The sequence below is a fragment of the Xiphophorus hellerii genome, chromosome 4 (genome assembly GCF_003331165.1).
Source record: "Xiphophorus hellerii strain 12219 chromosome 4, Xiphophorus_hellerii-4.1, whole genome shotgun sequence".
In the NCBI taxonomy this organism is placed as follows: domain Eukaryota; kingdom Metazoa; phylum Chordata; class Actinopteri; order Cyprinodontiformes; family Poeciliidae; genus Xiphophorus; species Xiphophorus hellerii.
Genome location: NC_045675.1, coordinates 17,049,203 through 17,072,667, shown reverse-complemented (window position 1 = coordinate 17,072,667; position 23,465 = coordinate 17,049,203). Strand labels below are relative to the sequence as shown.

The following is a 23,465-nucleotide window of genomic DNA, read 5'->3' as shown; positions in this document are numbered from 1 at the left end:
CCACAGGCAGGAATGTGTACAAAAAGATCAACCTTGTGATTAATTACAAGGTGTTAAAATACCAATCATTCAACCAGTTATGTTGTGAGAGCCACAGAATAAAAGCGTATTTAATATGCTGAGTGAGAAAAAACTGTAGTGCCTCCTAATTTTCTGATGCTCTCTTTATGACTTAATATTTTTTGTATTTACAATTGCCAAATGCTTATCAAGGTAAATAAAGATATGACTTAAAAATCCCATGGTTGGTATTACAGAAAATATATATATTATAAAATTTAAAGGTAATATTTCAAATACTGAGATACTAACCAGTCTGCTTTTTTGTGTCCTCAGAGATGAAGTTGGCTGTAGCAAGTGGGGTGCTCTGTGACTCTTTGTCTGGACTAGGCACTGGTATGAACATGCTTGCTGGTAGAACCTCAGTGGCTGTGACCTGTAGACACAAAACACAAAAGAATTCAAGTCTTAACAATCTTACTTAGTGACTATGTATGCTTAAAATTTGGTTTAAAAAGTCAAATGGCCAGATAAAACACATACCCAGCAAAATCACATTTAAAGAGAAAACATCATCAGACCTTTGTTATTTTTTCAGAGCTATATAAATATTTCGAAGACACCTTTAGGAAATGAACAAATATTTGTAGTTACCGCTCTGTAAAAACAGAAAGTGAGTAACGTATATGGGTAATGATGAATGATATGGATCTGCAGTCAAAAAAAAAAACAAAGCAAAAAAACTATAAACAGAAATGTGTTTAATCCATGTATGGCCGGAGCTAGTGTCTGAGAGCATAATCTTTACCAAGTATAAAAATGCTTTCTTTTAAAGCATTTTTTTTCTTTCTTCTGTGTGTCTGAGTGAAATGAAGAGAGCGACTGCATATACAGGTTGCTAATATATGAGTGTTTTAACTTTTCGTCCATCCAACACATGTGTAGCATTTGATAGAAATTGTTTTTCAGAGCCAAATAACATCATGCTGTGGGAAAACTAGATTGACTTATAAAGTTTTAGTGACAAGACAACCTGTCCTCAAAATCATACTTTGTCAGCTACCTGACTGTATACATAGTGCAGAGTAATACAAACACAGTTGAAAAAACCCGATTTAGTAATTCAAAATAGACTTTTCTGCTGGCATAGGTGTTGGGAGGAACTGGGTAATGAACGACACATCAGAGGGACAATGCAGGTCAGTATTGAAGCATAAATGTTTATGTGAATTCTGCCTGAATTTTAATGTTTCGAATCGCAGTTTTTGTCACAAGTGTTCACTTACTACTATGACTAATTTCTGGTTGTATGGTTTCACAACAAACAGCTGTTAAATCCCTTTATAGGCAGCTGGCATAAACATAGACATTTCTTTTTATTTACTCCTCCTCACTGCATAAGATGCCATGTAAATCCTAAATATATGAACTCAAATTTGAGCTTAGCACTACCTTTTGCCTTGAATCCTCTGTCTGGAATTTCAAACTAAAAGTGACAACTCTTTATTAACTTCCTGCAGCAATCTTGGATGTTTTGTTCTCATTTCTTTTCTTTTCTAGTGTTATTTTTTTTTTACATCATATATAACAATTATATGCTACAGGTCTAATATGAACTGGAATCGTAATACTGTAAAAATGTCAGTATCTGCCCATTTAATTAAAATACATTTTAGATTTAATGTTAAAATCCTAAAACATCTGAAAATTACATGTATGACATCAAAACACCAATAAAACTTACAAAAATGACAAACAAATATTTGATTTATAAAAGAAACCTGCCAGTTTCTAAACAATGGCTTCATTAAACAGTTAGGTGAAAGAGTTGATCCCAAGGTCACTTTTAATTCAGACTGCCTAATTGGCAGACATAGTTTAAAATTGCTATCATCCAGTCAGTCTCAGAATTAATGAAGCACAATTATTTTCATCACCCCTAACTAATGCAAAAAGAAAATGAGACCTGGAATGAAGGCGAGCAGACTAAACAAGTCGATGTATTTTATATATAAGAAAAAAACACAAGAAAAAAAATAAAAAGAAGTGCAAAGAAAACAAATGAATTAAGGGAGAGTAAATGCATCAGTATGCACACTTGGAAAGAAATAAAAGTCACCTATCTCAGAATTAATTAGGGTATTTTAAGAAGACATGCGAAAGGGATGAAGTATATTTCCATCTGCATTCACCAGCTGTAAAAAGGTTCAGGCTTTTATGTGTGTTATATTACCTCTGTTCTGTCTCCCCTTGTAGTGTTTCAGTACATTACTAGCGCTATAAAAGAAATAAATATTGCTATCTACCATACTAATGTGCATGTCATTTACTTTCTAGATAGGGGATGAAAATGGCTAGGAAGCAGACAGAGAAATGTTTTATAGTGTGATTGTTCAGCGTGTTATTTAGCCTCAGAGCATGGGAGAGAACAAAGATTTGCTGTTTGATTTAGAAGCAAATTGGGAATTTTTGATTGATTATTCAACCTGGATGTGTTTTAAATAAAGCAAAGATTGTTTTGTCTTGAGAAAACAAGAGCAAAAATAATATAAATTGAGAGTCACTGATTTCACACATCACAAAAACTACAATTGTAATATTTTATTTACTTTAAAAGTGATTCTGTTATTTGCTACTGAATAGGTAACAAATAATATCTCCATTTTATGTTCAGCTATTAATTATTTATTGGTTGATCTGTGTCACAAATATTACAATTATAATCAAAAGGTCTTGCTTTGACCAGAACAAAGCTACTCCTCAGAGACTAAAATTAGTCTCCAAATTCATTGAAGTTGTTGAGAAAATAAATGAGTAGCTAACAATGTATGAATCCAAAGTTTAAAAACTAAAGAGATCTGCAGGATCAACTACAGTAGTCTTATTTACCCCTTTAACTTTAATATACTTTATTAGAACTGCTCTATGCAATGCATGGTGTTTAAATACCCATGTATTGCATGCAATAACGAATAACTAGATAAAATCAGCTTCAGCCAAGTGCCTTCAGAAGTCACCTCATTAGTAAATGATGTCCGCCTGCAAGTAACTAACTTTATAATGATATTAATATAACTGTTCTGTGAAGGTCTCAGAGGTTCGTTAGAGAACACTGTGAAAACCATGGTAAAAACCCCAGGCAGGCCAGGGATGGATGTGTGGAAAGCTTAAAGCAGGATAATGTTATATAAAGATACTCAAAGTTTTAAATTCTCACAGGACATTGTTAAATCTATCACCTGATTTCAAAATAGTGTGGCACAACAAAACTAGCAACCATAAACTTCAATTAGCTTAAATTGAAGTTTATGGTTTTAACATAAAAAATGTTCAAGGATCATAGATACTGTTGTAAGGCATAATATTTTACAATATAGTATATTATTTGCTTTACTTAAACTCTTGTGTTATGGTTTAAACATCTTGGTTTTTACAAAGTCTGAGTTTAATTAGTTCCTTACATATACTGGCTCAGAAAACTAGAGCACATCTTTGAATTTTTTTCTCCCATTTTATTACGAGATATTAGGATATATTGAAATAGTGAAAAGAAATGCCTGCTTGGTGCAGATTAAAACAAATACTGTTCTCTTTGAGACGCTCACATTAGATGTTTGAAGGCACCTAGGAGTACAACAAAACAATAATCACAGAAATGCACTCATGAAACTGGTTACCTAAACCCTCTCAACATTCCCAGTCCTTCTACATCCAGTCACATTCAAAGTATTTGTAATAACTCAGGACTTACTGTGGCTATTAGCTTGTCAACACAGTCGGGTGCAACACTGTGGAGGTGTGTGAGGTGGAACTGCAGGTGAATCTTATTATTGAGCATGTCCTGGCACAGTGGGCAGCGTAACATTGGCTGAACAGAGTGCTGTGTCATCACGTGCATTCTGAGGCGATTCAGGTCCGTGTTGGTGAATTTGCAGTAGGGGCACTGGTACATCTGGAGGTGGTGGCAGAGACAAAAGAACCAAAAGGTTAACATGGTGAAACCAGGATACTTGTCTTAGTAGAATCTGTATCTCAGGGGGAAGAGTATTGGCACTCCCCTCTAACAGCAGACTGCTCTGATCACACCCACACATGTGGAAAAGTGAGCAGCGCCGAGTCTTGGCAGTTGGCACCCACTTGAAAGTGGTCTCATCTGTCAAATACCATATTGATTTTCCAGCTTATGCACAATTAGCAGTGCTGGCCTAGCAGATTTGCTAAATTAATTTTGAGTAGATCTAAAAGAAGAAAATCTGCATAACATAAAAAAGCTCAGCACTGAGAATTACTTGTAGAGGTTTATATTGAACTGATTCATAAGCTTGAGACTTTTAATGATGTCTTGGTAATTAATGACGAGATAACCTTTAGCTAGATGCCCTTAATTCAAAGGAAAGTAGACTTTTTAAAAACAAGTTATAGGCCATATAGGCTGTCAATATATAAAAAAATAAATAAAAAAAAAACTGTGTTTTTTAATGCCGACCTGCTCTGCAGTTCCCTTTTCAGCTGTCCTGGGTCGCTTCAAGGAAAGCGGGGTGTCAGAGACCTCCGAGCGGGAAGAGGGCCTTTTGGAGGGAAGAGGAGAATCCGACTGGTGCCGTTCCAAGTGGCCAGACGCACCTGAAAATATTCCAATAGAAACAAACATATAAGCAAAAGGACTAAGAGGGAACAACAGATATGTTAGGACAATTTGAGAACCTGGCAGCTTGATACCAGATCAATAACAGTGAGAATAAAGAGCCTTTGGATGTCTTTCTCAGATGTGATTTAAGTGCATTTAATGGGAATTGGGCAGGAAAATTATTAGCAATAAAAAACAGTTATGGAATGCACTACCAATGCCAACTGATGGGCCATTTGAGTCTCGAGTTGTGGAATCAAAACAACACCATAGCACAAGATTTAAGTTTCACGTCATTACAAAATGTCACATCATATGAGATTCTTACTTTGATTTTGACCATTAGATGTTCTCATGTTTTGCAGAGGGGCAGAGATCTCTGTCAACATCTACGCACCAAGATGTGACTTGCCTCTGTGTACATTTGTTTGATATTTTATCATATGGAAAATTGCAGCACAATAATTGCTACTTTTATCTCTTACATTGTCCCTCACTATATACATTTTACAGCAAGACGTGAAGTGGTCCAATTTGATTTCTTAGCCGTGCTCACTGTTTAAGGGGTTAATATGAATTAATTAACATACTTAGGACAATCTTTTTTGTTTGTAATGTTTCTAATACATTTATTCACAATATTTATTCCATAACATCTGAATCAAATTGCATCATATAGTGTGTGGCGGCTTGAAAAGGCATCTCTAGATAATCCAAAATCATGTTTTACTAGAACTTCAGTGTATAACTAAAGGTTATGAACTAAAAAAAAATAAATGAACGAAACAAATGTTTTGTGTATGGGGCCCTTAGAATTGTCATAACTTTTCCCCCTATACAGCGACCCTGTGTACTAGTACATATCAAATAAACAAGATGCAGCAATAAAGTAATATATTTCATGCCAGTCATCTCAAAAAGTGAAACTCATTATCTATCTCTTGTAATGTTGACAATTATGGCTTGCAGATAATAAAAGCCCAAAATTCAGTTTTTCAGAAAACTAGAATATTGTGAAAAAGGTCATTAATGGGAATTGATGGTGTCATATTTTAATCAGCTAATTAACTCAAAACACCTGCAAAGGTTTCCTGAGCCATTAAACAGTCTCTCACTCTGGGTCAGTAGGCTACACAATCATTGGTAAGAAAGCTGACTTGACAAAACATCCAAGAGACAGTCATCGACACCCTTCACAGGGAGGTGAAGTCATGAAAGGTCATTGTTGAAGAAGCTGGTCTGTATCCTGGCATATTAACAGTAAATTGAGTAGAAAAAAGAAGTGTGGTGAGAAAAGGTGCACCAGCAGCAGGAAGAACTGCAGCCTTAAGAGGATTGTCAAGAGAAATCCATTCCAGAAGAGCCAACGCACAAAGACATATACTAGACATGGGCTACAAGTGTCACATTCCCTGTGTCAAGCCACTACTAAACCAGTGACGACATCAGAGGGATCTTACATAGGCAAAGGAACTGGACTGTTACGAAATGGTCCAGTGTTATTTTCTAAATTAAAGTAAGTTCTGCATTTCATTTGGAAATTAATGTCACAGGGTCTGAAGGAAGAGTGGCAAGGCACAGAATCCATGTTGCTTGAAGTCCAGTATGAAGTTTCCACAGTCAGTGATGGTTTTTGATGCCATATCATTTGGTGTTGGTCCATTATGCTTTCTGAAGTCTACAGTCAATGTAGCCGTCTACCAGGAAATTCTGGAGCACTCATGCTCACCTCTCATTACAAGCTGTATGAAGATGCTGATTTTATTTTCCAGCAAGACTTGGCACCTGTCCACACTTCCACAGGTACTAAAAGCTGGTGCAGTGACCATTCCTATTCTTGATTGACCAGCAAAATCTCCTGACCTGAACTCCATAGCAGATCTATGAGCTGTTGTTAAGAGAACAATGAGAGACACCAGACCCAACAAGGCAGATGACCTGAAGGCAGCTATGAAAGCAATCTGGGCTTCTACTGCACCTACGCAGTGCCACAGGATGATCACCTCTATGCCATGGCATACTGATGTGGAGATTCATGCAAGAGGAGGCTCAACCAAACACTGTGAGTGCATAAATACGTACACACTTTTCAAAAGCCTGACATTTGTGCTTAAAACACCTGTATTTGATTGGTCTAATGTGATATCAAACAACAACATCAAACAAACAACATCAACATGTGTTGATGACAGAGTCTCATTCAGGTCATGTGAGACTTGACCAACAGTTGAGGTTTGTTTCATAAAATGTATGTAAAAGGTGTCATGAAGCCAATCTTTAATAATCAAAGAAAGAAAAGTTTCATATAAACATGCTAAAACCTTTTAATGTACGTTTAAGGCTCAAACAAAACACACAATAGCTCTAGATTAGTCATATCCAAGCATATTCATCAGCAACTTTTTGCAAGGAAACAGTAAGACTACAGTGATTGTCAGGTATGTGTCAGTCTTTTCCATTCTCTAAAGAGACTTCAAGTGCTTCACTGGCTCACACATGAAATCAGATTGCAGACCCATTTAAATACAAACAATGCTGAAATAACCAAAATAATGTTTTTCTTTTTTTTATTCTTCCTCTGCAAAGCAAGGCTTTCCAAATAATCTCTTGCAAGCCACTTTAAACATAATCCACTTAAAACAACAGAAAAGGATAACCAACATTTGGCACTGTAGAGGTGTAACTTTAGTGGAACAGCTAAGCATGTTCCACTAAAGCTTTTCCAGTGTTAACTGAAAAGCTAAAGCCACAGAGAATCTGTGAAGTGAAACTGCAGCCGTAGCTCCAGTGGAAAGTGTTTATTGAGAAACTTAAGGAGTTGTCTCACAAACCCCTAACAGCCCTATAAAGAGTTAAATTTGGCCTGATTTGTACAGTTCTTAAGGGGCAAATTGAGAACAGAGGCCACTGGTAAAGGAGGGGTGGTATGGCAATGGGGGGGTCAGGTTAAACAGGGCTGACCACACTCCTACTCCAGACATTAAAATGTCAGCTCCAATCAGGATGAGGGCAGTTGAGGTGATTACCCAGTGGGAGACCTGGCTTAGGACAGAGGAGTCTGTAAGATCTCCCAGAGACACTGAGATCAGCCATGGAGACCCTATTAGGGTGCAGTCACACTCAATCCTATTAAACACATCCACCAATAAACAAAGGAAATGTTAAACAAAAAGAACCTCCCATTCGTTGACATTAACCTTTCAGTCATGGCACTGTGCTCACCAATTCATCCTCCAACTCTGCTCCAGTCCACACTTTCTTCTGCCTGAAGTCCTCTTGTTAGATAAAGAAAATTGTCATCTCTGGTCCTGTTTTAGAGAACTTTAGTCATTTTAGGTTTGGGATCCAGATTCCAGTTTAGGTGAATTGTTTTGCACAGACAAATTTTATATGGAGCTGAAGTTCACACTTTAAAAAAAAAAGAAGTGTTTTTGAGTATGCAATCTGCACAGGGTCGTTTCCGCTCTCCTTCAGCAGCTCATTATTTCAACAAGCAGTTCCTTGACTATAATTAACATCAACACCCACAAAGTAAGGAAAGATGCTTTCACGCCTTCCAACATAAAAGAGATTAAAAGAGAAGCAAATATAGAAACTGATAAATGATTAATGTGTGTATTTACGTTTTTAGTGAGGGTTGAGCTAGTAACTTCAGGAGAGTAAAATCATAAATGTACAGCTACAAATACAGTAAGGAAAGTATCAAACCTCCTCTCAGTCGAATGATTAAGAGAATAAGCATAACAATTATGCTTTCAGACCTGCTCAATTAGCACCAGAGGTGCAACAAGTGGCTGTTTTTGTTCTGAAAGTTGATAAAGATCTGTGTTTTGTGGATGAGGTGCTTCATGCTTAAGTGTAGGTGAGAGGGAAGGCGTGTAAGGTGAGGAGCTGCACAGGCCTTTCTCTGGTGCAGTCTCTGTCATGGCTAATTAGGACTTCATAAATCTGATCCATTGCTTCTCTAAGGAACAGAGCAACACTATCATCAGCAGCCCGTGACTAACATACAACTACTGTTTCCATAGTTTTTTCTTGTCATGGGCAATGAAAAGATTTTTTTGAAACACTGCAAAACCTAGAACTGAGATCAAATCAAAACAATTTTAGTTTAGGTTTATTCCCTCATTTATGTCCAAAAATGATGCAAGAGTTGGCTCAAAAACAATGACTAAAACTGTGCAGAGGACTACCAAAGGGGCAGTGATTACCACAAGCGGGAATAAAAGCAGGCCTCAGTGGGACATGCTTTAAATATCAACTGCTGACAAAGAGTCATACTTTCTGGTTATAAAAAAACAAAAATAACATTTTCATTTTATTTACTTAGATACTTTTATCTGTAGTGTCTGATGAAAGGACCGTTTTTTAAACTTAAATACAATCAGAAAAGGTGGCATGTGGATTAAAAGATAAATATATTTGAAACAAAGAAAGGCTAACAAAAATGTTTAAAGAAAGAAGATGAAGGACTCTTAAATTTTTCTCTGATTTCACCAATGAATCGCTGATTAGGAGAAATATTATTAGGAGCTTATATAAATCTACAAGACATTCACCAATTAAAACTCAGTCTTGCAAATCGTGTACAGTCAACATAAAAGTCAATGTGCATTAAACCTTAATGTTTGTCAGATATTCTTTTTTAATGTCTTCTTTTGCACCTTCACGAGATAGAGAACGTTCAGCTGCGATAAACATCTTCCATCAAATGCAAAAGATGGCTATTGTGTGAAAGCACCAGCAGGGCATACAGAGCAGGAGAAAAGAAAAAAATAAAACCGCAAGCCAATAAGGTGATTATTAATTCATGCCCCTTTTCCGTAAACCAAAGGCTTTTCTGCTGTCGAGTCCCGTAAGTGAATTGGTCTTTGGCACCTTGTCTCTCTTTCGTAGCTGGACTGTATTAGTCAAGCAGCAAAGGGGGCTGCCAGCGTTCTGCGCCGGTCTCTGGAGCAAATTCTTGCTGCCTTGTTGTGCTTTCAAGTGGAAAAAAGATGGCTGCTGGACAGAGTGACTGACACAGCAGAGGCTGGATTAACCACAATAGGTCATCTACCATTGAAATCTTCCATGAGTGCAAAAATCACACCTGCCCCTAACGTACGTCTTTTTGACAGGTTATCCATATTTTAGAAATAAAAATAAACAGCATACCAAGCGGTATTAAATGGAAAAAGGTGGCTGGTGTTTTGAATAGCATCCCCAGTAGCTGAGATAAGGTGGATGTCTTCTCTGCAGCTTCTATTGCTTGATTACAATTTCATGCCCTGGCAGGTTCAGGCCTATGTTGCTAACATCATAAAAGATCATACATCCTGTCCATGCCATGTTGTAGAGTGAAAGATTAACCTGTTCATGTTGGGACTCCGGGATGCTCTGAGAAGCATTCCTACTGAAACCTTTCACCTTCAACGCGCCGAGACCCTGCAACGCCCTTCAGCTTCTCGCGCTGCGTGAAATCCTCACCTCTATTCCCATGGCGAGTTGGCTATTAATATGGAGATGATTCAACTCCCACAGTGCTACGAGTCATTTTCTGTCTTTGCTATGTTAACAATATTGCCTTTTCTCTCGCCCCACCACCCCGCTTCCACTCCTAACCGGGTTTTTAATCTGCGGCCTGAGTCGGTGCCCAAAGCAATAAAGGGCAGTGCTCCATTTCGTCTTTTATTTCTGTGGTAATTACTATGCAGCAAGACCCAACAGAGCAGATTTCAACTAGGGATGTGGAAGCAAAAATACACACATTTTTATTTTGCAAAGAGCAAAAAACTAAAATCTGTAAGTTATGAGGAAGTTAAAATGTCCAGATATGGGGAGAATTTTTAGAAGCCTACAAATTCTTACTATTTCGTAGGCTTCAATGTATAATAGAAAGAGAAGTGCTTCGCCTTAGCAGGACACAGCTCTGAATGTTAGAAACCCTGTGGAAGACTCATAAACACTGAGCTTTCAGGGAGGTGGCTAACAAACAAGGACAATTTATGGCCTATTATCTTCAAAGACAAAAGGAATTATAATTTAAGGGATGACAAACACTGGAAGGACGTGACATGATTATGTAAACGTTTCCACTGCTCCATCTCCCAGGTTCCTCCCTGTTTTGTTATTGTTAGCAATAACAAATCACCACTATTCTGAATGACCCAAAAGTTAAAGTGGCCATTCTAAACCTGAATAATTGAATTATAACTGAGTTGAGTTGTGCAATTTCAAATTCAACGGTGCTCAAATAAAATCTGCATATGCACAATGTTAGGCGGAGAGCAATTCGAATCATTTGATTTGTGTGTTTCTGGATATGCCACGCCAAAAGGCTAGCAGCACAAAACAGAGCTGAATAAAAAATTGAGCGGGCTGCAATGCCACAGTGTTGCGTCTAGGGGATGCTAATCATCAGCTTCATTATCCAGATTACATGCAGCCGCCGCAACGTGTAAAGCACATCTGCTTCTCCTACCCACAGAACACCTGAATGTGCAGATGTGCTCGCTGAAGCACATCGACCCAAACAGCAGGTGGATATGGAGCCAGAAGCACACACAGATACTTACATGCACACCCCCCCCCCCCCACACACACACACACGCAGGCTGTGTATTGTAAGCACATGCACTGCAGCTGCTCAGTCTTCAGTCAGACAGCCATTCAGTTTTAGTGTTGAGATTTAGCTGAAGATAATTTGGAGTTTCTTTCTGGATACATCTGTGTGATTTTAAAAAAGGAACTAAACCAAAAACTGCAGTAATACAAAGAGCTCAAAGAGTCTGTTTGGGAATGTATATTATTGATACTCTTGTATGATCTTTGTGAAAGACCCCCCCCCCTCCCCCCGCCGCTACATTCAGTGTTTTGAATAACATTTGATTCTGATTAAAATTATTATGAATGAAGTGTGGTTAGAGGTGGCATGATGAAGTCTGATGAATTCAACAAAGGGCATAAATATTTATGTACAGGTTGTGTAAATACTGTATACTCCAGCCAAGAGCAGACTGAATTAGAATTTGTGTGTCACATTTAATTGGTGCAAGACATAACTGTGTCAAAACACACCTACACAATATCCCTAATAGCTTAAGAGTAAAAAAGACCAACAAAATATGCATGTTAGAAAATAAATTCTCCAGCTTTTGTGTATGAAGTTGCAAAATGACACATATTAATTTTAATTAGGCAGATAAAAATATTTTAAATTGTCTTTAAAACTGTGCATTGTTTTACAAATTGTCCTATACAAATAATAAACAAAACAGTTTATTTATTGTTCGGTCCATGTTAACCATTTATTTTAGCCTACTTATAAGTCTGTCTGTTCCCTGAGGTGTTACAGTTCACAGAGTGTGGATGACCCACACAAAAATATAATTTTTCACCCTTTGCCTCCACCACCTTGTTCTAGCTTGTGTAAATTGAATATAGGGGAAGGCAAGGAGGAATTATTTATCAACTTCCACTAAAGCCCAGAACTGAGACAGTATACTTTTTAGAGAAGCTATACTCGTCCTCTTCTTAATGCAACTCCTCATCTCTTCCATACCGTTTAGTAAAAACCTTCGCCATACCGTGTATGCTAAATATCTTAGATCACACTGTGTCCGAGCCTCTAGGTGTATTAACAATTTCCATTTTTTACCCCCCTTTATCACTTCAAGCTCTCATCACCTTCTTCTCTAACCCACACTGACTTTCAGCCTGCCTCACTTCCAGCTGCATTCTTATGGATTCATGCAAGTGCTGCAGAAATACATCATCTGCTTTAATAAAGGTAAGGATCCTGATCGTATGCCTTAATCCGTAGATTCCCCACTAGGAGTGGAACAGGCAAGGAGAAAAATGGGAGTGTTATCAATTTATACATATTTTATGCATATCATTTAAGATGACCCTTCAGTGTCAGCTATAGCTAGCATTCACATGCCATTTCAAATTACTTTTGAATTTACATTTTTTTTCTATCCGAGTCTGAATGCAATTATGATAATTCAAAAGTTGCACAACATACAGTGTTTTTTAAGCAAAAGACATCTAAATATATTGTATGCCTTTACATGCTCAAACGTGTTTTGTCCCTGCAACAAATAAAAAGCTATGGAATAATGAAGACATCTTTCAAGAGATGACAGGCCAAATACATATGCATTTTACAAAGACTTCTGATGTACCTCTAAATGATTTTAATGAATACTGAGGAGCTGTGCAACAAGAAAGAGAAAATAAGATTGACAGTGGCTTTAAAAAGGGAGGAAGCTTTTTTTCCCCCTTGTGTTCACTAATGCTGTCTATCTGACAGTGGCTGTCATTTGTAAAGGGAACAATGTTGCGCTCCGTTCCAAACAGCAACATGACAACGATGAGAATAAGTATTTCACTCGTTCTAATGATGAATTTTAGAAAGATCTCTGGGTCGGACATTAGGAGACTGAACACCTTTTCTGATTGATAACAGATCAGCCGTGTTGTAACATCCTATGCAACATTAACTGATAATCAACAGCTGAAACAAGTGCTCCTCTGCTCACCAAATGCATTGTGAGGCATTGCTCCAACAAAAGTTGGAGGTTCTCTGCATTTTCTTCGGAATTGGTATTGTATTTCTAAATATGCAGGAAGTACAAAAAAAAAGCCCTTCCTATTAAACTCAAGCTGTCTACTTTTCCCAACACAGCCTTGAACCCACCACACCATCCTACCCACCCACCTTCCTTTCCACTGACATCAAACAGAACCTCAGACCTGGTTCCCTAATGCAATGCTATTTTTAACTAAGCGTTTCTAATAAGCTGCGGGGAAGCTGTAAATTTTTCATATGCAAGCACATATTTCTTTTGTGAAAACACAGAAACACTCTTATTTGCTGATTAGTGACTGACAGAGGAGGAAAGGAACTGAATATGCTTGTATCAAATTGCATGCCTTTCAAAAAGGAGGAATCCTAATGCAAGGAGTCGTCTTCCTGTGCACCACAGGTATGAGTGAATTATTAATCGGCCAGCTCATTTTAATGCTTTTTAAAGTGCTTTATTTTGATGTGCTAAAACATACTTTTAGCCATATTCAGTCAGGCATGCATATCATTATTTCTTCCATCAAAGAGGAGTGTCGCCCTTTCAAAGAGCACAAACAACTCAGCCTCATTTAAAATAGAAGTTCAAATATCAAAGATGTTTTACAAAGGCAAGGCTTCAAACACTGTGATGAAGTTTTTTTTTTTTAATCTGTACTTTATAGAAACTTTGGTATGCAAAAGGTACGGATTATTTTGCAGCTTTTAACCTGACTCGTGTAAATCAAAACACCTCACAGTTAGACAAGGAAATGAGACGCAAGAAGTTAGACAAGTGAAGAGCATCTATCTAGGCCTGAAACTGTTCAGAGTCATTAAAATCAAGCACCCTTTCTATGGCATACTAGACGTCTAAACTCGCAGCTTTGTCGTTGGTATTACAGCCATTGAGATTTAGCTGAGCTGAGAAGAGAGAACTGCAACAAGGTTAAATTTTCCTATCTTAAAAAAAAGACAACAAAGAAAAGCAAGGCAATCAGTAAATAAATGAAGCTTTTTGAGCTTGATGCACTTTGATGCTCTGATGCACATGCATGGTACATAATGGGAAAGAACCTCATTTTGAATTGAAGTGAACTTGCTTCTCATTTATTGGAGTTTCATTGTTTTCATGCCTCTGTCAATTTGTAGAAAAACAATTTTTTTTCTATTATTTTTAATACTTGCTCCAAACAATATTACAGCTACATTCAGTTTGCTAACATTTGTTTTAGCATATTAAGTCATGACAAAATATGTGTGTAAAGCTGCAGACATGTTTAAAAGATTATATTGTCTTAGTGGAGAATCATAACCACTATGAGCTAACAAAATAAACTTAAAATGTTATTGTTAGTTGCAATAATAGAAGTCATGATAAAATGAATTTAAAATGTCATTTCTCTCTGCATGTAGTCAGAGCATCATAAGCACAATTAATAAATAAATAAAATATACTCATTAACAAATAGGCTTTATTAGCACATGATTCACATTAGATAGTGCAAGTACCATTAAATGATATGTATTAATTGCATTTAATCACAGTTTATAATATTTGATGCTCTTAGGGAATCAGCAGTGGAAAAAATACAATTCTGCAGAAATACCCATCCAAGCAATAATGTCAGACTGTAGGCCTTTGGGGGTTTGCAAGGATCATCAATTTCTATATTCTAATAGCAGTGAACAACAAAACAATTGCCCATCCCTAATGGTAACATAATATTGGGACTCCATTACATGTTCTAGTTACTTTAACACTTCTTGCAAGTATGCCAAAGCTTTCACAGCTATGCTGTTTGATGAAATTTGAAATGATGTAAATATTATCATGCAATTAAGCTCTCGGAAAGTCTCTGTGTGCATTTCAGCAAAAGTATTTAAAGAGTATGGTTTAAAACTAATAACAGAACTCCTTAAAACTTTCCATGTGGTTTCTGAAAGTGTTTAACATTCAAAGAATGAAAAGCAGCAAGCTTAATGAGAAATTCAGACCAGAGACCCCTCCCCTGAACCTGAGCTCAGGCCCCTGCTAAAGACACCCCCCCCCACCCTCTCCACACACACACATACACACAACATAATAGATAAACATAGAAATAGAAATCCCAGTATTAAAAAAACATCCTATGCATTCAGTATTGCTAGTGTCCAACTCTGTGTGCCGCAAAGTTGAGAATGAGGATCACATGGGAGTCTGCACACAGGCCCTGCTCATCTATTGAGCAAAAACAAAACAAGAGTCACATGACACCTCAACTTATCACATAGATTGACTGCTTACCCTATCTGTATTGTTCCTAGCGCAATTTGTAGTGTGCAGTGTTGTTGATTTGAATAGTATAATTTTAAAACAGCCTGTGAAGTTTTTTGTTTTAATTTATTAAAGTAAGTTTAATTTAGTTAGACAAAAGGTCAATCGTTTACATCTCTCAGGAGTTGCAGCCATGCAGCTGTGTATAGTGCTCCCTGAAAAATAGTGTTTTAATGTTGGCCTTACCTGTCCCTTTGGTGAGCTCCTTCTCCCCCCCACTTTCTCTGTCTTTGGTTTGGTCCTCCTGATCTGTGGTGGTCTCACTAGCAGCCTCCACATCCTCGCTCAGCTCTCCTGAAGGGGGAGGGAGACCGGAATATGTAAATCACCACACCATCAGAATTGGTGGAAGCACTTAAAGGGACGGCAGCAATTTTTTTTTCTATAGGAGCTCACAACAATTACATTTGCTGACACATAGTTGCAAGGCTAGCAGACAAAGAGGACAGAATCTGCTTTCTATTGCTGTAGTATCTGATAACACTAATATTTAGTCAGACTTGAATTATTAAATCAGTTGAATCATGAGGGAAGAGGAAAACAAATATTGATTCATAGAGGAAAGAATGTTTTTTATATTCTTATTTAGTATGGATACAAAACTGCAAAAAGAAAAAAAAGACATGTGTTCTAGTAGATGGAAAAATAACTGCATCCTTCAAGAAATAGAAGTTTTATCACACACCATTCTCTCACACACATTTTACTGTCCCCTGCTGCAATCTGCTAAATTACTAACCAATACCAATAACCCACTTTCTCTTCTGTTATTCTACTATTAAAAAAGTCATAAATATTTAAAACTTTCAGGCCAAAAATTCAATGTATTTTTATGCCAAGTCAAAGTCAGAAATCCCCTGTAACCATCTTAAAAGCATTAGCTCGATATATCAGGGCCATTTAGGAGCGTCAAAGTCCCAACAATGGATATCCAATAACTCCATTTGTAAGTAACACACAGAGGAAAAGATAGCAAAAACAGATAATAAAAAGCGCATCAATCATGTTTATTTCCCTCCAGTGCCCTGTGAACATCCCCTCTGCCTGTTAAGTTTGTTTAAAAGTAGAGAGACTTGCATGCAACAGCATTGATTTGACAACAGTAAACTAGGCCGCAGTCGATAGGCTTTATCAGTTATTACACAAGTCAGCTAATTCTCAGCAAATGTACTTAAATGCTCTTTTGAAAATGCTTTCATGCCTCGGTCTCTACTCTATGAGCTATTGATATATTGACAAAAGTACAACAGCTACTGAAATATCCTGGTCAAGTATTCAGCCCTGCAGTCATCGCGCATCTAGTTTGAGCTCACTACAGGAATACCATGAGCCAAAACCGCATTCATAACATTACTCTGTCCCTCATCACTCCCTGTTAATTCTCTCAATTAGTGAATGCTCCTGCTCATCAACAAACCTGCTTATTAAGGACAGGGTCATAACTGAGATATATCCTAAAACAAACAAACAAACAAAATTCACGGCAAATCTTCAGTTGCTTAAAAATTAATTGTTACAAGAAAATTACTGGAATAAGAAACATAACTTTTCACACAACTGTTTCACTGCATGCTATAACAAAAAACAATAACAAAAAAACAATACAATAATTGAATGGGAAACACATTTTACATTCCCAACCACAAACTAGCAAGCACTTGCTGCTCACCAATACAGTTGTTGTAGGAAACAGCTGTCTGAGAGGATTCAGAAGTGTAAGGATTCTGGCAATCCATTGTTTAAATAAACATTTTTAAAGGCAAGGCTAACACATAGAATAGAAATAATTACGTAATTTTTAAAAATTCTTTAAATGTAAAAAATCTAAATTCTATCTAGAACATTCCGGGCTGCTGAAAGAAACACCAATTGTTCTCTAAAAGAGTCCAAAATCTTGTGCAGGGTCGTTTAATTCCATCTACCTCATGTCTGCATAAATATCCACGGCTGCATGAGAATTGGGATGCTGTGCGGTTGCATAGGTGCTTAGATTACAAAATAATCCCCAGGTAAATTTTTTTAACCTTTAAAATTGGGGCAATGTGTCATTTTCTGCTATGTGACACATGTAGTGAGACTAATTCTCCACCCACACATCAATACTTACTTTGTTCTCAAACATTACTGTGATAGGCAGCCTACATTTTAAAGCTATTTAGCTTCCGTGTACCCGCCCCCAAAATCGAGCACAAACACGTTACCTGCACGTATGTGTACGCATACGTTTCTTCCCCCATCATGTTTTTTATTCTGCTTTATCGAGATGTTTAATCAACATGCATGACAATTTGAGCCTGCACAACACAGAACCCCATACATAATTTATACAGAAATGCAGACGTATGATTCCAGCAGCGCTTTCACATCTCTAAGCGGCAAATGGTTTTGCCCATTTCTTGTCTCATCTACAACCGCATTACAGAATGATTAAAGCTAGGTCGACTTTAATTAATGAAAGGTCACGAGTGGCCTAAGAGTAGGATGCAAATGGAAGAGACACTAAAACTGCAGCTGCAGATTAACTCTGGAAATAGATTAGGAGAAACACTCAAAGCTATGGCACTGGGCCATTTCTAACCCAAATCTGAAAGATGTAAAGGACAATAGCCTGAAGGTTGTCTTCTAATTAATTGTCTTCATTAACCATTCTAATACAATGATATGAAACAGTTCCATTAATCTAATCATGCAAGCTGAATAAGCCTATTGCCGACACAAAGATTAAACTCATCTGTTCTGAGCATATAAATTTCAGCCCTGCTCTGCCAGTCACTCAGTGGGGACAGTTCATGGGCTCTCTGTTTCAGCGTCTCCCAGACAGACACACACACACACACACACACACACGCACGCACACCCCCCCACACACACGAACATCATTCAGGCGCTTTGCAGCCTTTCCCCATGAGTTTTTCTTCCTTGCCTGTGACTGCAAAGGCCTACTCAAACCCATAGGTGTCACTCTATACAAGCTGGGAGAGAGCAACTTGCTCGCACACATTAATGAGGTGCGGGGGGAAGGGGCTGAACAGCATCAGACAGAAACACATGGGGAAAGGAAAACGGGAAGAAATATGTGGAGATGACAAAAGCAGATGCTATGCAAAAGCTGTCCGGTGAAGATGAGACACTGAAAATGGAAAGATTACCTTCAGATGAGAGAGAGCAGTCTTCCTTTTCCCCCCGAAGAGCAGTGATTACACTAATGCTAATCAGACTGACAAGCACAAACGGCCTAATAAATAATTGATGGTAACCACTGCACTTTCCAGTATTCCTTCCCAGACTGTAGAGAAGAGCAGCAGCAAGTAATAATAGTCACTCTGGATATCTTTCACTGGGTCAGGCTCCTCCTCCGTCCGCGGCCTCAGCTGAATATACCGCTATGATGGTAACTGCCTTTTAAAAGTGCGGAACTGCAGTCCCACCTGAAAACGGCTCCCGTGGTTCTCAAACTATTTTCTGCTGCATATTCAGTTCTCAGACAATAACACTAATGCCTGCTGCCGTTTGACATGCATGTGCCCAGGATCACCCCTGTGAGGAATGAGTTGAACTTCTTCCTCTGCCGGGCTCCTGAGTTCTTGGAAGGAAGGTTGCGTTCTGCCTCCTTCTGGCTGTGGCTCTGTCCATAAGCCCTCATTACTCTCATTATCATTATCAAAGCTGCTGTCATCAGTTTTAGCCAGGTGTCACAGGGTTGTACAGTAAATCAGATAGGTGTGCGCCCCCCCATGCTTTATCCCAGGGTGGACAGCTTCCTTTTCCATAGCGCTGTTCTGTCGGATAAAAAGCAATCTTATTTCACACTTCAGAGACTCCATCTTTCTCCCCTACTTCGTCTTTTAAGCATCCCCCTCAGCCTCCCCCAACACCCAGTGCTCCCCTTCCATGTATTAAAGTTGGCCTGACTCTGGACTAGAGGGCGCAAAATGAAAGTGACAGGAGGGTACCATGGGACAATGAGACATAGGACCCATGCTGAGAGCTTTCATGCATTGTCCGCTCCTCATATCAGCACCTCTGCACTCCGTACACAGGACACTCCTCCCTCTTCTAAAGCAAAATAAACAGCAAAACCCTTCCAACTTTTAATACCCCCACCTTCACCGACACTGTTAGAAGCTGTCTCCTCTCCTACACAAGGTGCACCTCATAAAACCTCAACTGAGAAAAACGTCCAAAAACAAAGACAAAATGTGTGTTCCTTATGAACATCTAATAAACTGTAGGGTGATATTATCAGAAACAATAATTGCCACTTGCATTACTTATTAACTAAAACTAAATTAAGAATGGACACACTGAATATATACATATATATTTGAAATGGCTGTCAAAACACTCAAACTGATATGTAGAAAAATTGAAATCTAAGCAACAATACTTCCATCAAATTAAAGCATCCACTGTGGTAATATCTCAGAAAATGAATGCACCGAATGTGAGGGAGCTTGGCTCATGCAAAATGAATGTCTATTTTGTCTCTGTGCTCCACTCACATATGCCCTCGCTCCCTGCTCTCCCACACAGTATCACGGTTTTTGAAAGGAAAGACGAGTAAGGCTACTTCGGTGCTGCTGGTCAGTTAAGTGTTAGATTCCTGACCTGTCTATGGGGGACTCACTGGTCTCTCCCTGCTGGCCCTGCTCTGACCTCAGGATCCAAATGTGAATGAATACTTTGTGTCTCCAATGGGCTGAGGGCAGGAGGAACGAAAAGGGTGCAAGAGCAGCGGAGGAGAAGGTGCAGCGGGTGGAGGAGGGGTAAAGAGTTAAGGCAGCTAATAAGGAAAAAAAAACTTTATAGAGCAAGTTAATCACAGACAGCTTTAGGAGCTGCAATGGAAGCGTGTCAGTAACCCCTCCTTATTTGAGCCATTGCTTCATCTTTGGTACATGCACATCACGCCAACCTATAGGTCCTCATTCTGATTCCCCTTACATCTCAAAGTCAATATTGTTCCGTGTTATGGGAGATAAAAAAGATTTAAAAAGCACTCTCATTGCAGCTCATTTAACCATTTTCTATGCTCTTGGTACTTATTCAATTAAAAATATTTTCCCTAATGTGTTACCTCTTGGGAAACTAATTAGAAATACTTATTGCAGTAATGACATGTTTAGAAACATTACAAATAAAGTAAAGTGTGCTGCTCCAATTCTTTTGTCTTTGTGTTTTACTCGGGTGATAAAGGAGAGGAGGATCTAGGTTAATGTGGCTGCAGACGGGGACTGAGCATGCAAGGACTGCTCACTCTTCAGCTCCATTTGATACACACAACACGTGCACACACACACCCACACAACCCTGACTTTGTTAAATGTCTAAGATGATGGCGGCAAACTAACACATATTACATCCACAATGGAAGATGCAGGCTGTACTTTTCCCTTTTCCCTGATAGAATGGCAGGCTGAAAGCCTGGATAAGGGGCAAAAGCATCATTGGGCAATACTCTTTTATCTACTCCGCCTGAGGGACATTGTCCTGCACAAAGAGTCACTCTGCCTCTTTAGTTACTCGGTACAGCAAGCCATCCCCCTATACCCCTTATTCTGCACCCCCCGTCTCACCATGCATTTATGCTTATCGTCTTCCACTTCTGCCTGCTTTTAAATCAACCTCTTTTTGTTAATGCGCCTTTCTTTCTTCATTTTCCTCGAGCTCAAACTACAATCCCCTTACTTTGTTTGTGACTATTCAAAGGAGCCAAGCAGTTCATGGGCAGGGGGATAGATGAAAAAAAAAAAAAAAAGGCATCACCGCTGTCATGAAGGGCAATCACATCAACTCTGAAATATTCACCAGTGGCTTGGAAAATGCGATGGTACAGTTATGACAGGCGAACACTCTAGCCCCCGTCGCCCCCACCCGACTCCTGACTCAGCCCCCACCACGCCGGCCCCTCTCTCCATCAGGGCGGAAGCACGGTGGACATTCTGAATATGTATAACCCGGAAAATGTATTGATTTTTCATTTGGCGAAGAGGGACACACAAAAATCACATAACCTGAAACTGTCACAGCTCTTCTGTTCATAGTTCATCTCTCCTGATGTTTGGCTTTTGCCACAAAATCTCTTTAATTACCAGGTATAGTAAGCTTCAGAGCCTTTCTCCACAGAGACTATGCCACATACAGCCTGCTGGGCTTAACAAGACAGCCCACATCTATTATATATGACATACACCCAGCAGCTTTTGTTTCATATCTAACTAATAAGTGCACTGAATGTAACTATACCCACAATTTTTTTTTTTTTTTTACCATACAAAGATATAGTGCAAAAAGCTTTCTTGAGGGAAGCCTTGAAAATAACAAAATGCAGCGTGACACATTAAAAAGGCCTTTTCATATGAAAAGATAATCCTGAATGGTCCGAGCACTTATTTCATGGGCTTTTCTGAAGCCCCACTGCTTAACATGAATTTCTCCCATTGATCCAAGTTTTTTCAGGTAGCAGGCAGGTCCCCCTATGTTTCACTGAGTGTGCACACTTGTGTATATCTGTGTCCATTAACAGGTACTTATCTGTTTATCTCTCCTTTTAGGCACTGCAGACCAGTACAGTGAACTGTCTGAAAAAGATCTCTGTCTGTCGATTTATCGAATGTACCATTTGCATATCTTTGTAGTGCTTCCATCTGCCTGTGGACCGTTCTGTGGTGGTATTAGCTCAGAAAATCAATGTTGCCATGGCGGGATGTATGCAGCCCCTACCTCTGCGCGTGCTTAGAGTCCGGCTTATAGCTCCCACATGAGTCCTATTTACATGAGTCCTGCTGGTACAAGACCCCACACCCCACTTCTTTCAGTTCTTCAAATCTTTGTAAACTTAAAGTACACAAACATATTTCTCAGCTTGCCTCCCAAGAGTAGGCGGGTTTGCCATCCTCCTCTGTGGTCATATTGCCTCCCCGTTTCCATCCAAAGCCCTGAGCTTGACCGTCTGTTTGTTTATGAAAGCGTACGCAGAGATAAAACAGAATCCAACAAGGTTATGAATACCAATTTTGCTAATCAATTTTATTTCAAATCTAAAATGTAGGGTAGCATTGATGCGTGTTAGCTCTCAAAAGGTTGAGAGGCTTGCTGAGTTCAGATGTTATATGTTAGTAGAAAGGAAAGGTGGAGAAAGGTGTGATGTGTTTCATTTTATTTATTCATTTATTACACTTATTTCTGTTTGTTACATCATGCCGCTATACATTTATGGATGGAGAAAGCACATGAGGATACCTTAGTGTTGATATAAATTTTTCTTGCAGAGACTGTAGTGGATGTGGAGGGAAACTTTTCTTCTTGGTTGCAACTGGCTGGTTACTCATAGCTAATTGCTAAAGAAATCCAATGATTACACTGCAGAGGCACTTTAAAACATCCTGAGAGAGCAACCACATATTGGGCAAAGGGAAAAAAATAAAAGCTCACTCCACCTCCATCTATTCAATTTCTAACACAAATCAAACATAGGAAGCTTTCTTTTACCATTTGTCTTTCTTTCTGCCCCTCTTTGCATAGACCATCCATTACTTTCACATGAAATATGAAAAGGCAATATCCTCTCTGTGTTTGTACTGAAGCGTAATGCGATTGTGTTGTCATTTATAGGAAATAATCACAAACCTCTCTTTCATTTTCCAGTTCAAATAACCATGAAAAATTAGCCTTCAATGTCAGGGAGGACAACAAAGGGATGCACACAGACTATTGCTCCACCACTGCGCTTGACATTTCGCCTTAATAGGAAAACGGCTGGTTGTTTCTATCTTTCTTTTCCACCCCAATCTTTTTCTTCGGCTAACCTCATTTTTTTTCTACCTAATTAAAAAGTTCTGCACTCAGATCTTTGCAAATCTTTGCTGTGTCTTTATTCACCATGGCGGGTCAGTGTGCAAGAGGAACAAAAAATTGGAAGGTTAGAAAACTCTGGTCCTACACACAGAGTGCCCCCTGCTCATTAGCACCCC

General features: G+C 38.6%; 1 protein-coding gene across 5 annotated transcripts in view; it reads right to left on the bottom strand.

Moving 5' to 3' along the window:
* The window catches only part of zfhx3b (zinc finger homeobox 3b), a 224,214-nt gene that overhangs the window by 12,620 nt on the left and 188,129 nt on the right, over positions 1-23,465 (bottom strand). For all 5 annotated transcript variants that reach the window (XM_032559863.1, XM_032559864.1, XM_032559865.1 and 2 more), the window contains 4 exons: positions 15,679-15,786; positions 4,487-4,623; positions 3,752-3,952; positions 313-436 (listed from right to left, as the gene is read on the bottom strand). In XM_032559863.1, the coding sequence (XP_032415754.1) occupies positions 313-436; positions 3,752-3,952; positions 4,487-4,623; positions 15,679-15,786 (570 nt within the window). The remainder of the gene's footprint in view (positions 1-312; positions 437-3,751; positions 3,953-4,486; positions 4,624-15,678; positions 15,787-23,465) is intronic.